This window comes from Mastigoproctus giganteus, chromosome 5 (genome assembly GCF_048544385.1).
Source record: "Mastigoproctus giganteus isolate SK-2022 chromosome 5, ASM4854438v1, whole genome shotgun sequence".
Lineage (NCBI taxonomy): Eukaryota > Metazoa > Arthropoda > Arachnida > Uropygi > Thelyphonidae > Mastigoproctus > Mastigoproctus giganteus.
The window spans coordinates 3,871,759-3,886,495 of record NC_143579.1 but is presented as its reverse complement, the minus strand read 5'-3'; the positions used below and the strand labels follow the sequence as shown (position 1 = coordinate 3,886,495).

General features: G+C 39.0%; 1 protein-coding gene across 1 annotated transcript in view; it reads left to right on the top strand.

Annotated features, from left to right (window-relative positions):
- Positions 1-14,737, top strand: part of LOC150085135 (cilia- and flagella-associated protein 251-like) — a 198,207-nt gene that overhangs the window by 104,490 nt on the left and 78,980 nt on the right. The window contains exon 5 of the mRNA XM_090373840.1: positions 4,088-4,291. Within this exon, the coding sequence (XP_090229966.1) occupies positions 4,088-4,291 (204 nt within the window). The remainder of the gene's footprint in view (positions 1-4,087; positions 4,292-14,737) is intronic.

Sequence of the window (14,737 nt, the reverse complement as noted above, 5' to 3'; positions counted from 1 at the left end):
ACTTGGTCATCACGCAACACAACGGCAACCCCCAAGGCAGAATGCGCTGGTCCCTCAGGAACTAGTAGTTGTTGGTGACTCTATTGTCCAGGAAATGGGAAACATCCTTTGTAAAAAGGATAGGTGGAACAGGACCAGGGTATGTCTGCCAGGGACAAAGGTTGATGACGTTGTAGAGCAGATATCATCTTTTAAGGGCACAAAAGGTGATATAGTTGTACACATTGGCACTAATGATATCAAGAGTAGGAGACCGGCAGAATTACTTAACAAGTACAGGTCACTGATGAAAAAAAGCCGTGAATTAGGGTTGAATTTGAAAGTGTCTGCAATTCTGCCCAGACACGATAGGAGGGAGTATATGATGAGAGCCTTGTCGATCAATTCGGCCCTGGAAAGATTGTGCAAGGTTCAAGGGGTAGAATTTTTTTTCAGCCTGGACTGTACTTGTTAACAGGAGAGATTGCTTCTACAGGGATGGGATACACTTAAATAGAAAGGGTGCAAGAATATTTGCTCATGCTATCAAGGCAGTGTTAGGTGGGTCGGAAAACTGCTAGCTTGGGGGGAGACAAAGACCAATAGATTGACAGTAGCCACTGGCAGAGGTGAAAGAGATTCTTGCACTGCTTCTATTAGAATGAGCAGAAGCCTGAAAAACAAGATGCATGATATTTCAGAGACTGCTGGGAGCCATTGCGGTACAAGTAAACACATGGGTTGTGTTAGGGTAGCTAAGAATAGAAACAGGTGCAGGTATACTTGCGTGTACACTAATGCTAGGAGTTTGGTAAATAAATTTGATGAATTTGAGGTATTGCTCAAAACATCAAAGGCAGATATTGTTGGGATATCAGAGACGTGGTGTCACACAAATATAAGGGATGCAGAACTGGAATTTGGGGAGTACAACGTCTACAGAAAGGATAGACAGGATAGGAAGGGGGGAGGGGTTATGCTGTTAGTTAAGAAACACATAAAAACCAAGGAAGTGAAGCCAGTCGACATCGCTGGACAGTGCAGTGTTGAGTCAGTTTGGTGTGACATAAGCATTGGGAGATCAAAATTGAGAGTAGGAGTGTGCTATAGGCCTAATGACTCTGATGAGTATAATAAGAAACTGTACAGGGAAATAGAGTGGGCCAGTAAATCAGAGAGTCTTATAATGGGAGATTTTAATTTCCCAGATATTGACTGGAATTTGGGGGCTGGTCACTCACACACTAGCAGGGCTTTTGTGGATTTATTGGATGATTGTTTTCTACATCAGCATGTTCGTGAGACAATTAGAGGGAGTAATACTCTTGATTTGATTATCAGCAGTGATTCTTCATGCATTAAGAATCTGCAGATAAATGAACCACTAGGTTGCAGTGATCACAGTGTGCTGAAGTGGGATTTACTCAAAGAGGTAACTACCATTAGGGGTAAAGGGAAGGGTTATTGCTTCTGTAAAGGCAACTACGATGGACTGAGACAGTATTTAAATTCTATACAGTGGGACCAACTGATGATGTTACCAACAGCAAATTCAAAATGGGAAGCATTCAAAGAACTTATCTTGGAAGCTACTAGGCTTTACATACTAACTAAGAAATATTGTTCAAGGTTTAGGCCAAAATGGATGTCAGATGAACTAATGAGGCATATGGCAGAGAAGAAAAATGCATGGGATACTTACAAATTAACACATGACACAGAGGCCTATGATAGATACAAGTTGATATGCAACCAAGTTACAAAGGAGGTTAGGCAGGCGAAGGCAGATTACGAGAAATCCTTGGCAAGGGATGCAAAGAAAAACAGCAAAGAGTTCTTTACTTATGTAAACTCTAGAAGGAAGGGGATGAATCAGATTGGTCCACTTGATATTGATGGGTCAACTGTTGATGATCCTGCTCAGGTAGCTAACAAACTAAATGAATATTTTGCATCGACATTCACACATGAGGAGTTATTCAGCGAGGGGAATGCCAGAGGTGTATTCAACTCTAGCAGTAAGCTACAGAATCTTGAAATAACTGGGAGTAAAGTGGAGGAGAAACTGTTGAAGATAAACACAAGAAAGGCACCCGGGGTGGATGGGATCTATCCAGTTATATTAAAGGAGGCAGCAAATGAAGTAAGCAAACCCTTAGCCATAATTATGAGAGCTTCCTTGGACTCAGGGGAGGTACCCATAGACTGGAAATGTGCAAATGTGACCCCAATTCACAAAGGAGGATCAAAGGCTGACACAAGTAATTATAGACCTGTGAGCTTAACTTCTGTTCCAGGAAAATTAATGGAGGCACTGGTTAAAGAAGCACTGCAGGATCATTTAGACAAGACTTCAGTTATAGCTCGGACACAGCATGGTTTTGTTAAGGGGAAGTCTTGCCTGACCAATTTGATTGGATACTATGATGCAGTCACAAAAGAACTGGATGCAGGGAATAGCTTTGATATTATATACTTGGATCTTAGAAAGGCTTTTGATACTGTTGCACATAGAAGACTGCTACACAAATTGGAGCAGTGTGACATTGGAGGCAAATTGCTGCTATGGATAAAGGGGTGGTTGAGGGGGAGAAGACAGAGAGTGGTAATCAATGGACACCGCTCATCGTGGACTAATGTTATTAGTGGAGTCCCTCAGGGCTCAGTGTTGAGTCCATTATTGTTTTCTGTATTTATAAATGATATTGATGATGGTATATCAAGCTTAATGTCCAAGTTTGCAGACGATACAAAGGTTGGCAGGGTTGTCAAGGACACTACTGATACTATGCTGCTGCAACAGGATCTGGAAAGGTTGAGCAGATGGGCTGAGAGGTGGCAAATAAAGTTTAACATTGACAAATGTAAAGTACTACACATGGGAAACAGCAACCCCAGAGCAACGTATCAACTCTGTGGTACTACACTGACAGTGGTAGAGAATGAAAGGGACTTGAGGGTGGTTGTGCAGGCAGATATGAAATTCTCTGAGCAGGGCAGACGGGTTGCAAGAGTAGCTCATGGAGTATTGTCAATGATATACAGGAATTTTTCCAGCAGGGATAAGGAGGTGATTATTCCCTTGTATAAGGCAATGGTCAGGCCACACCTAGAGTACTGTATACAGGTCTGGAGGCCTCATTTCAAGATGGTTGTAGAGCTGCTGGAACAAGTACAGAGAAGGGCAACAAGATTAGTGAATGGAACAAAGGGGTGCTCTTACGAAGAAAGGCTTAAGTTTTGCAAATTAAAGTGTCTGGAGACTAGGCACCACCGAGGTGATCTGATAGAGGTGTATAAAGCCTTGAATGGTTTGAGTATGCTCAATGCTGATGGGATTCTTCCTCTAGCTCAGAATAATCACCTGAGAGGGCATAAATTCAAATTGAGGAAAGACAGATGTAGGATAGATGTGCGGAAATTTGCCTTTAGCCAGCGGGTGGTTGGTTGGTGGAACAGACTTCTATCCCTTGTAGTGGAGGTTGATAGCCTAAATAAGTTTAAGGCTCAGCTGGACAGGTATTTTGAACGAACAGAGGGGTGAAGTGGAAGTGGGTTTTTTTTTTTTTTTTTTTTTTTTTTGGCTGATGCTGCATAAGCTTGCTTTCTTGCATCAAATGCCTCTACTAATGCTAATGCTAAAAGTATAACTCCTCCACCCTCCCTGACCCATCTGGCCTTATATGTAATGTACTTACCATATTCAAATTCTGCATTCCTTATATCGAGTAGCACCATGTTTGTGATATCCCTAAAATTTCCATATTTGATCCTTAATCAATACTGAAATTCATAAGATTTATTTACTATACTCCTAGCATTAATATTACAGGAAAGTATACCTGCTTCTATTTATTTGTCCCATGAAGACCACTAATATCCCTTCAAACACCTTGCTTTAGCGGCTGCTTGATGCCCCAGTAAAAGGAGCACAAACGATTTCACCTCTGATTTCGGCTGTCGTTAAAGTGCTAGTATGTGTACTCTCCTCTCCCAAACTATTAGGTCCTCCACTCACATAATGCCTCAATTGCTTCAGATTGTTTATGTTTGTAAGCAAATACATGTAAAGATATATAAAAAAACTGCTGTATTTTGTTTTTCCTAGGATGAGAGTCATGCAGTAACATTATTCAAATTGTATCCAGCTCCTGTCAAAACTGCCAGAGGAAAATCTCCAATAGTTGAACCATGTTGGGAATTTATCAATCGGCGACGCCAACATTATATGCCAATTGTAGATCTTATGTTTAATTCACCTACAGACAACACCAGAATGTTTTTGTGGTCTCTTGGAAAGGACAAAAACTTGGCAAGTACAATATTTACATTCGTGTATTATGTTACATTTGTTTAGTTCTTTGTTATTAAGTAAAAATTTTGAGTGCTACCTGGAATTACTACAAAATTAGCATTAGCATTAGTTCAGGCATATGATGCAAGAAAGCAAGCTTATACAGCATCAGCCAAGGAGGGGGGGGGGGAACCGTCCCATTTCACCCATCCGGTCACTCCAAACATTTGTCTGGTTCAGCCTTAAATTTATCTAAGCTATCAACTTCCACACCAACAGATGGAAGTCTCTTCCAGCAATCAACTACCCACTGGCTAAAGGCAAACTTCTGCACATCTATTCTACAACTGGCTTTCCTCAATTTGAATCTATGCCCCCTCAAGTTCTTAATCTGAGCAAGCGGAAGTATCCCATCAGCATTGAGCCTGCTCAAACCATTCAAGACCTTATACACCTCGATCAGATCACCTCGCAGGTGCCCAGTCTCCAGCTGCTACAACTTGCAGAACTTAACCCTTTCTTCGTAGCAGCCCCCTTTGTTCTTCTCACCAATCTTGTTGCTCTTCTCTGTACTCGTTCTAGCAACTCTACATCCTTCCTAAAATGAGGCCTCTTGTATACAGTACTCAAGGTGTGGCCTGACCATTGCCTTATACAAAAGGATAATCATCTCCTTGTCTCTGCTAGCAAAATTCCTATATATCATTGACAAAACTCCATGACCTGTTCTGGCAGCCCGTCTGCACTGTTTAGAGAGCTTCATATCTGACTGCACAATTTCCCCCCCGGTCTTTTTCATTTTCCACCTTCCTGAGTGTAGTACAACACAGTTCGTACGTTTCTCTTGGGTTACTGCTAATCATATGGAGTACTTTTCATTTGTCATTGTTAAACTTCTGTTGCCAATATTACTATATATTTTCCCAAAATTTTGTCAAACATCAACAATCTGAATGCATTCATTGTTATTCTCTGCAGTGTCAAAACTAGGCAGGAAAAAGGCATTACAATATAAAGCCTGGCGATGTTGCCAATTTGAATTTTTTGACCATTAACATTTATATTTTTATTAGTATTAATAGTGGCAAATAATGCAAGAAAGTAAGCTTATAGAGCATCCGCCAAAGAAAAAACAAAACCTAACCACCTCACCCATTCATCCACCCCAAGAATATGTCTAGTTCATCCTTGAATTTATTGAAACCACTCACTTCTACAACAACAACAGAACAAAGTTTGTTCTGGCAATCAACTGCTCACTGGCTGAAGGCAGACTTCAGCCAGTGGGCAGTTGATTGTGTATCCCACAAACATCCTTACTGATTTTGAATTTATGTCCCCTCTTGATTTGTAATCTCAGTAAGAGGAAAACTGCCATTCATTCAAGGCCTTAAACACCAAAAATCAGATCTCCTCACAGTGCCTAGTCTCTAGATGCTGCAATTTGCAGAACTGAAGCCTTTCTAGGTGAGAACACCACTTTGTTCCCTGCAGATCCAGCAAATCCACATCCTTCCTAAAATGAGGCTTCCAGACCACCATACGGTACTCAAGATGTGGTTTAACCATGGCCTTGTACAAAGGGATAATCACTTCCTTATCCCTCCTAACAAAATTCCAGTATGTCATTGATAAAGCCCACCATGAGCTGTCCTTGCAGCCTGTCTGTGCTGCTCAGAGAACTTCATATCCGACAGCACAATTATTCCCAGGTCTTTTTCATTCTTACTATGCTGAGTGTAATACTACACAGTTGGTACATTAATCTGATATTACTGCTATCCATTATGTAGTACCTTGCAGTTGTCAATAGGTGCCTCCATAGCCAGGTGGGAAGGAGCAGCAGTGCGTAGCACACACTTCTTGATTAGACCAGGATTCAAGTCCGTCACCACCAAATACGGAGGATGCAGAAAGGTTAGGGAATGACCACCGCATATCCTGGAGCAATATGGCCTTAGTTGCTAATGCTCCTAAAAAAAACCAAACAACAGTTGTCAATGTTAATCTTCAATTGCCATTTCACAGCCTATCAGGCTAATTGCTCGAGCACTTTCTTCAGTTGCTTACCGTGATTATTGTCATTACCACCCTGCCAAGCTTGGTATCATCTGCAAGCATTAGCATTAGTATAATTAGTAGAGATATGTGATGCAAAAAAGAAAACATACAGCATCAACCAAAAAAAAAAAAAAAAAACCTTCCCATTTCACCCATCTATTCACACCAAATGTTTGTCTAGTTCTGCTTTAAATTCATTTAAGCTGTGAATTTCTACAGCAGATGGAAGTTTGTTCCAGCAATCAAGCACCTGCTTGCTGAAGGCAAATTTCCACACATATATTCTACATCTGTCTTTCTAAATTTGATTTTATGTTCCCTTGGGCTATTAATCTGGGCAAGAGGAACAATCCCATCAGCATTAACATTAGTAGAGGCATATGATTCAACAAAGCAAGCTTACACAGCATCATCCAAAAAAACCCTACTCATTTCACTCATCTGGTCATTTCACTCAAAAAAAAAAAAAAAAAAACACTTCCATTTCACCCCTCCGTTCATTCGAAATACCTGTCCAGTTGAGCCTTAAATTTATTTAGGCTATCAACTTCCACAAGGGATGGAATTCTGTTCCACCAACCAACTACCCGCTGGCTAAAGGCAAATTTCCGCACATCTATCCTAAATCTGAATTTATGCCCTCTCAGGTGTTTATTCTGAGCAAGAGGAAGAATCCCACCGGCATTGAGCATGCTCAAACCATTCAAGACTTTATACACCTCAATCAGATCACCTCGCCGGTGCCTAGTCTCCAGACACTGTAATTTACAAAACTTAAGCCTTTCTTCGTAAGAGCAACCCTTTTTTCCATTCACTAATCTTGTTGCCCTTCTCTATACTTGTTCCAGCAGCTCTACAACCTTCTTGAAATGAAGCCTCCAGACCTGAATACAACTTATGGTGTGGCCTGGCCATTGCCTTACACAAGGGAATAACACCTCCTTATCCCTGCTAGAAAAATTCCTGTATATCATTGACAAGACACCATGAGCTACTCTTCCAGCCCATCTGCACTTCTCAGAGAACTTCATATCTGCCTACACAATTACCCCCAGGTCCTTTTCATTCTCTACCACTGTCAGTGTAGTACCACAGAGTTGATACGTTGCTCTGAGGTTGCTCTTTCCCATATGTAGTACTTTATATTTGTCAGTGTTAAACTTCATTTGCCACCTCTCAACCCATCTGCTCAGCCTTTCCAGATCCTGTTGAAGCAGCATAGCATCAGTAGTGTCCTTAACAAACCTGCCAACCTTTGTATCGTCTGCAAACATGGACATTAAGCTTGATATACCATCATCAATATCATTTATAAATACAGAAAACAATAATGGACCTAATACTGAACCCTGAGGGACTCCACTAATAACATTAGTCCACGACAAGCAGTGTCCATTGATTACCACTCTCCGTCTTCTCCCCCTAAACCATCCCTTTATCCATAGCAGCAATTTGCCTCCAATGCCACACTGCTCCAATTTGTGCAGCAGTCTTCCATGTGCAACAGTATCAAAAGCCTTTCTCAGATCCAAATATATAATATCAAAGTTATTCCCTGCATCCAGTTCTTTTGTGACTGCATCATAGTATCCAATCAAATTGGTCAGGCAAGACTTCCCCTTAACAAAACCATGCTGTGCCCGAGCTATAACTGAAGTCTTGTCTAGATGATCCTGCAGTGCTTCTTTAACCAGTGCCTCCATTAATTTTCCTGGAACAGAAGTTAAACTCACAGGTCTATAATTACTTGTGTCAGCTTTTGATCCTCCTTTGTGAATTGGGGTCAAATTTGCACATCTCCAGTCTATGGGTACCTCCCCTGTGTCCAAGGAAGCTATCATAATTATGGCTAAGGGTTTGCTTACTTCCTTTGCTGCCTCCTTTAATATAACTGGATAGATCCCATCCACCCCCCAGGTGCCTTTCTTGTGTTTATCTTCAACAATTTCTCCTTCACTTTACACTCAGTTATTACAAGATTATCTAGCTTACTGCCAGAGTTGAATACACCTCTTGCATTCCCCTGGCTGAATAACTTCTCATGTGTGAATGTCAATTCAAAATATTCATTTAGTTTGTTAGCTACCTGAGCAGGATCATCAACAGTTGAACCATCGATATCAAGTGGACCAATCTGATTCATCCCCTTCCTTCTAGAGTTTACATAAGTAAAGAACTCTTTGCTCTTTTTCTTTGCATCCTTTTTCAAAGATTTCTTGTGATCTGCCTAACCTCCTTTGTAACTTGGTTACAGATCAACTTGTATCTATCATAGGCTTCTGTGTCACATGTTAATTTATATGTATCCCATGCATTTTTCTTCTCTGCCATATGTCTCATTAGTTCATCTGACATCCATTTAGGCCTAAACCTTGAACAATATTTCTTAGTTAGTATGTAAAGCCTAGTAGCTTCCAAGATATGTTCTTTGAATGCTTCCCATTTTGAATTTGCTGTTCGTAACATCATTAGTTGGTCTCACTGTATAGAATTTAAATACTGTCTCAGACCATCGTAATCGCCTTTACAAAAGCAAAAACCCTTCCCTTTATCCCCTGATGGTAGTTACTTCTTTGAGTAAATCCCACTTCAGCACACTGATCACTGCCACCTAGTGGTTCATTTATCTGCAGATTCTTAATGCATGAAGAATCACTACTGATAATCAGATCAAGGGTATTACTCCCTCTAGTTGCCTCCTGAACATGCTGATGTAGAAAACAGTCATCCAATAATTCCACAAAAGCTGTGCTAGTGTGTGAGGGACCAACCCACAAATTCCAGTCAATATCTGGGAAATTAAAATCCTCCATTATAAGACTCTCTGATTTACTGGCCCACTCTATTTCACTGTACAGTTTCTTATTATACTCATCAGGCCTATAGCACACTCCTACTGTCAATTTTGATCTCCCAATGCTTATGTCACACCAAACTGACTCGACACTGTACTGTATAGCAATTTCGACTGGCTTCACTTCCTTGGATTTTATGTGTTTCTTAACTAATAGCATAACCCCTCCTCCCTTCCTATCCTGTCTATCCTTTCTGTACACATTGTACTCCTCAAATTCCAGTTCTGCATTCCTTATATCTGTGTGACACCATGTCTCTGATATCCCAATAGTATCTGCCTTTGATGTTTTGAGCAATACCTCAAATTCATCAAATTTATTTACCAAACTCCTAGCATTGGTGTACACGCAAGTATACATGCCTGTTTGTATTCTTAACTACCCTAACACAACCTATCTGTTTACTTGTACCGCAATGACTTCCAGCAGTCTCTGACTGACTGACCCTAACACAACCCATGTGTTTACTTGTACTGCAATGACTCCCAGCAGTGTCTGACCATAATGACAGATGGAAGTTTGTTTCAGCAATCAACTACCTGCTGGCTAAAGACAAATTTCTGCATATCTGTTCGACAACTGGGTTTCCTCAATTTCAGTTTGTCCCCTCAGGTTTGTAATCTGAGCAAGTGGAAGAATCACATCAGAATTGAGCCTGATATACCTTCATCAATATCATTAATTAATATTGAAAACAGTGAGGGGCCCAGCACTGAACTGTGGGGGATTCCACTAATAATATTAGTCCACGAAGAGCAGTGCCCATTGATAACGAAGCTCTGCCTTCTTCTACTCATCCCTTCATTCATAACAGTAACTTGCCCATAATGTTGAATTTCTCCAGTTTTTACATCAGTCTTTTATGTGAAACAGTATCAAAAGCCTTCCTGAAATCCATTATGTATGTGATATAAATTGTTTTCTGCCTCCCATTCTTTTGTTATGTCATCTTAATATCCAATCAAATTGATCAGACAAGACTCTCCTTAACAGTTACTTGCTGTGACTGCAGTATATTTGGATTCCTGTTACTTTTTTTTTTACCAGTGACACCATTATTTTTCCTGAAACAGACCTTAAGCTAATAGATCTCTAATTATTCGTGTCACATTTTTATCCCTCTTTGTGAATTGGGGATTCTCTCACATATCTGCAGTCCATGGAAACCTCCCCTGAATCCAAGGATGTTCTCATAATTATGGCTAAGGTTTTGTTTACATCTATGCTGCCTCCTTTAATATAATTGGATAGAACCCATCCACTACAGGTGTCTTTTTTGTTTATCTTAATCAATTTCACTTCAACTTTTGTTTTAGTTATCACAAAATCCTTTTACTCCCTGTTCGAATTTGATAAACTACTAGTATCCCCTTCCCCAAAATATTCCACTTGTCAATTCAGGTGCAAAATACCTATTCAGTTTTATAAGCAACCATTCATTTTACTTCTCTGTCTTATCAATTCATTTAACATTCCTTTAGGTGTAAGCTTTGAATGGTATTTTTTAATTGGTATGAAAAGCCTAGTAGCTTCTGCTTTACTTCCCTGAATGATTCCCATTTAGAATTTGCTGTTGGTAACATCATCAGTTGGTCCCACTGTATAGAATTTAGAAACTGTCTGAGACCACTGTAGTAACCCTTTCTAAAGTGATAGCCCTTCCCTTTACCCTTGATAATAGTTGTCTTTAAGTATATCCCACCTCAGTACACTGTGATCACTGCCACCAAGTGGGTCTTTTACCTGCAGATTCTTAATGCATGAAGAATTGCTGCTGATAATCAGATTTTCCTCTTTTTGTCTGTCTAACTTGCTGTAGTAAACAGTTATCCAGTAAATCCCTATATTTTACACGTGAATGTAAAATGTTTATGTAAAATCCCTATATTTTACACAAATGTATGCTTCGAAGATTGAAAAGACTTGTTAGCATTGTACTTGAATTTCTGTAAATTGTAGTTTTAAAAATATGTGAAAATTTTGTTTCAAGAACATAAATTGAAGGGATAAATGAGGCAGAAGTGTTAATTTGCTAAATTTGCAGTTCAGTTGTGAATGGATTTTGACTAACTGAACTGTTAGTATTAATTGACAAACTATATGGATTTTGCTCTGATTCTTGTTGGCATTGCAACATTTATATGATTTTTTTTTAGTCACTATATCAGGAATATCATTCCTGATATAGTGACCATAAATAAATAATCTCATCTTGAGCAATACAAATAGGAGAAATATGTTCATATCACTAGATATTTATATATAAGCTCTCAATTGGTATTTTCTTTATGGTATGTAATTTAATTACACAAAGGAATATATTGATATTATCCTCTTTATTTAATCTATAAAGAAGTGAGCTGCAGGCCAAATGAAATAAAATGAATGATATGAATATTTTAAATTCAGAAAAAACAATTTTTATTTTTGTTATTTCTCTTTATTGTTCACCCAGAAAGAAAATTAGACATATTATTAACAAACTTTATGACAGGTCTATTAACTCTGCTAAGGTTCATCAACTAAATATTGTAATAATAGGAGGTTTTTTTTTTTTTGGAAATTTGTCAACCTAGATTTTCTACTGATTGTAAAATTATTTTCTTAAACTTAAATTGAAAACCTATCCCCAATTCCATTATTCCAGCTAATGCTTTCACATCACACTTTAAATCTTTATATAGTAGTAACATGTTTACTGCTTTCTATAATTATGATTTTTGATTCTCTTTTTGAGGCTTACAATAATTACTTGAGATTTGACGAAGTCTCCAGTTGATGCTTTTCCTCACGAGTGCCAACATTCCTCTAGTCTTCTGGAGACCATTACAAATCATTAGTTCATACATTTTGTTATTTAATGTTTTAGTATATCCTTGTAAATGAGTATAACAATGTAAATGAGAAGGAAGTTTCAATGTAAATGAGAAGGAAGTTTTAATAGCACAGTGAGTTTGACATTGGATCACCTCTACTTAATTGCTGGCATGTTACTTGTGCCACATGTGAAAATGATGCATACATGAACATGCACTATGATTGCAAGCCACCTACCACCAACTTCTGAATATATCAGAATTGTATACTACTTCCAGAAAAGTGATTAAAGCACCCATAATAAATCTTGCAGAGAATAACACAAATCTTGCATTTGTGTTATCCTGCAGAGATCAGAGATTTCTTGGAATTTTTAGAATATGGATTGTGCATGCTAGTTTGGATCTAGTTTTTTACTATCAAAAATACTTAAGAAATAAATTAATTAATATTTGGCATTGTATCCATTCTTAATTTATGCTGTATTATATAACATATAATGTAATATCGTTACATAAAGTATTTTATTTGCATTTTATTCTTTTGTACACTGAGTGGTCAGTTTATTCGACACATTGATCTAAGAATAAGTAGCACCTGCTTTAGCCCTTGTAACAGCCAAAGTCATAGGAGCATAGACTCTCTGAGGTGTTGAAAGCATTGCAGTGATGATTAGTGCATGCAAACTTAATCATATTCAGCAGTTGTCTTAGGTTTGACAGCAGTGGAGCTGTGCTGTGAACATTCCACCTCATCCCACAGATGCTCAGTCAGGTTGAGAGCCAGTAGCTGAGCAGGCCGGTGAAGAATAGTAAAGTCACTGTTATTCTTCTGGAACCATCATAAAGATTCATTCCTTGATATTTTGTGTTATCCTGCTAGAGAAACCATTACCAGATTAATATGTTATGAACATGAAGGGGATGCATCTGGTTGGCATCTATCAAATAGACTGTGGCAATCAGACATTGATTTACCAATATCAAGAACCTATCAAACTTCTATCATTGGCCTGCAGTGTTGATACCTAGCACAATAGATCCATTGGCATCTGGTCTGACGGATCCTCGTTAGAGTTATCATAAGTATCAGTATTAATATTAACCATATAGTGCAGTGAAGCCACAGGCTTTTGCTACACTAGCCAAAAATTAAAATAAAAAAAAATAACTAAAAATAAAAATAATATATAAAAAATAAAAGAAAAGTCCTTCTGCCAGTGTGGGATTTTGTGTACATATAGGACAGTAGACCCAGGTCGGTTTCATCGTGCCTGGAGATGGGCGCCAGGTGGCAGCTGCCCAGGTGTTCGCTGCTCCCTGGTAGTGAAGTGGCCTAGAGTTTCTACACCAACACAGAGAACAAAGGTGGAGATGGGCTACTGCCTTGGAGTTACTATGATGCATGTACACAAGCACACAAGCCCTGGATGATGAAAATGTATAGAAATCTATGTAAGTTTTGTATATACATGAATGTATGTAAACTGTGTGTATTAATAAATGGAAAAAAAAAATGGAAATGCCAGAGTTGTTCAATACCATCAGAAGAACTGATGTATGCTATAGGACCTGTAGGTGCTTGTTTTTAGCTGACAAGTTTGGAACCTGGTAAGGTCATCTGTGATAGAGCCCAGTGCATTATGATATACCCCTTTGCACACCACTGGTATAATAACTAACTGATAAGTCACAATCTAGCTGATTGTGATTTATCTGTCTCCTGATTTCTCTCTCTCTCTCTCTCTCTCTCTCTCTCTCTCTCTCTCATACACACATCAACAGGCTGTTTCTGCCCACAAGACTGTCATTGGCTAGATGTTTTCTAGCCAATGGTAACTTTATTTATCATTCTTGGTACACCCTAAACAATGTTTTATGTGAATATTCAAGAAGAATGTCAGTGTCTGTGATGCTTGCACTAGTGTAGGCGCCTCCGTAGCCAGGTAGGCAGGAGCAGCAGGGCATAGCAGACGCTTCTTGATTAAACCGGGGTTCGAGCCTGTGACCACCACATACGGAGGATGCGGAAAGGTTAGGGAATGACCACTGCATATCCCTGGAGCAATATGGCCTTAGTTCCTAATGCTCCTAAAAACAAAATAACAAACAAACAAGCTTGCACTAGCATCATCATCATCAGCCATTTTCAATCCACTGCAGCATGAAGGCCTCTCCAGCAACTTTCCAGTTCCTTCTATTTTGAGCACTAGCCATCCATTTATTACCCACTAACTCATGAATTTCATCTATCCATCTCCGCCTTTGTCTTCCAGATTTTCTTCTAGCTTCTCTTGGGTACCATTCTGTTATTTTCTTAGTCCATCTGTCATCATGTCTTCGAGCTATGTGTCCTGCCCAAGACCATTTTAGTTCTTTAGTTTTGATAAGAATGTCCTTTAGTTGAGTTTGCTGCTTAATCCATGTGTATCTCTTCTTATCTAACAGTCTGATTCCAAATATAATTCGTTCCATTCTTCGCTGTGTAGTTCTCACCTTCTCTTCCATTCTTTTGGTGAGTGCCCAAGTTTCACTTCCATAAGTCATGGTGGGGGAGTATACATTGGTTCATTATTTTACGTTTCAGACAAACTGGGATATTGCTCTTCAGTATGTGACTATATTTCCTGAATGCTATCCATCCAAATTTTATTCTTCTCTTGACTTCCAGCCATTTATCATTATTACAGCTAATAACTTGTCCCAGATAAGTATATGACTCCACCTTTTCA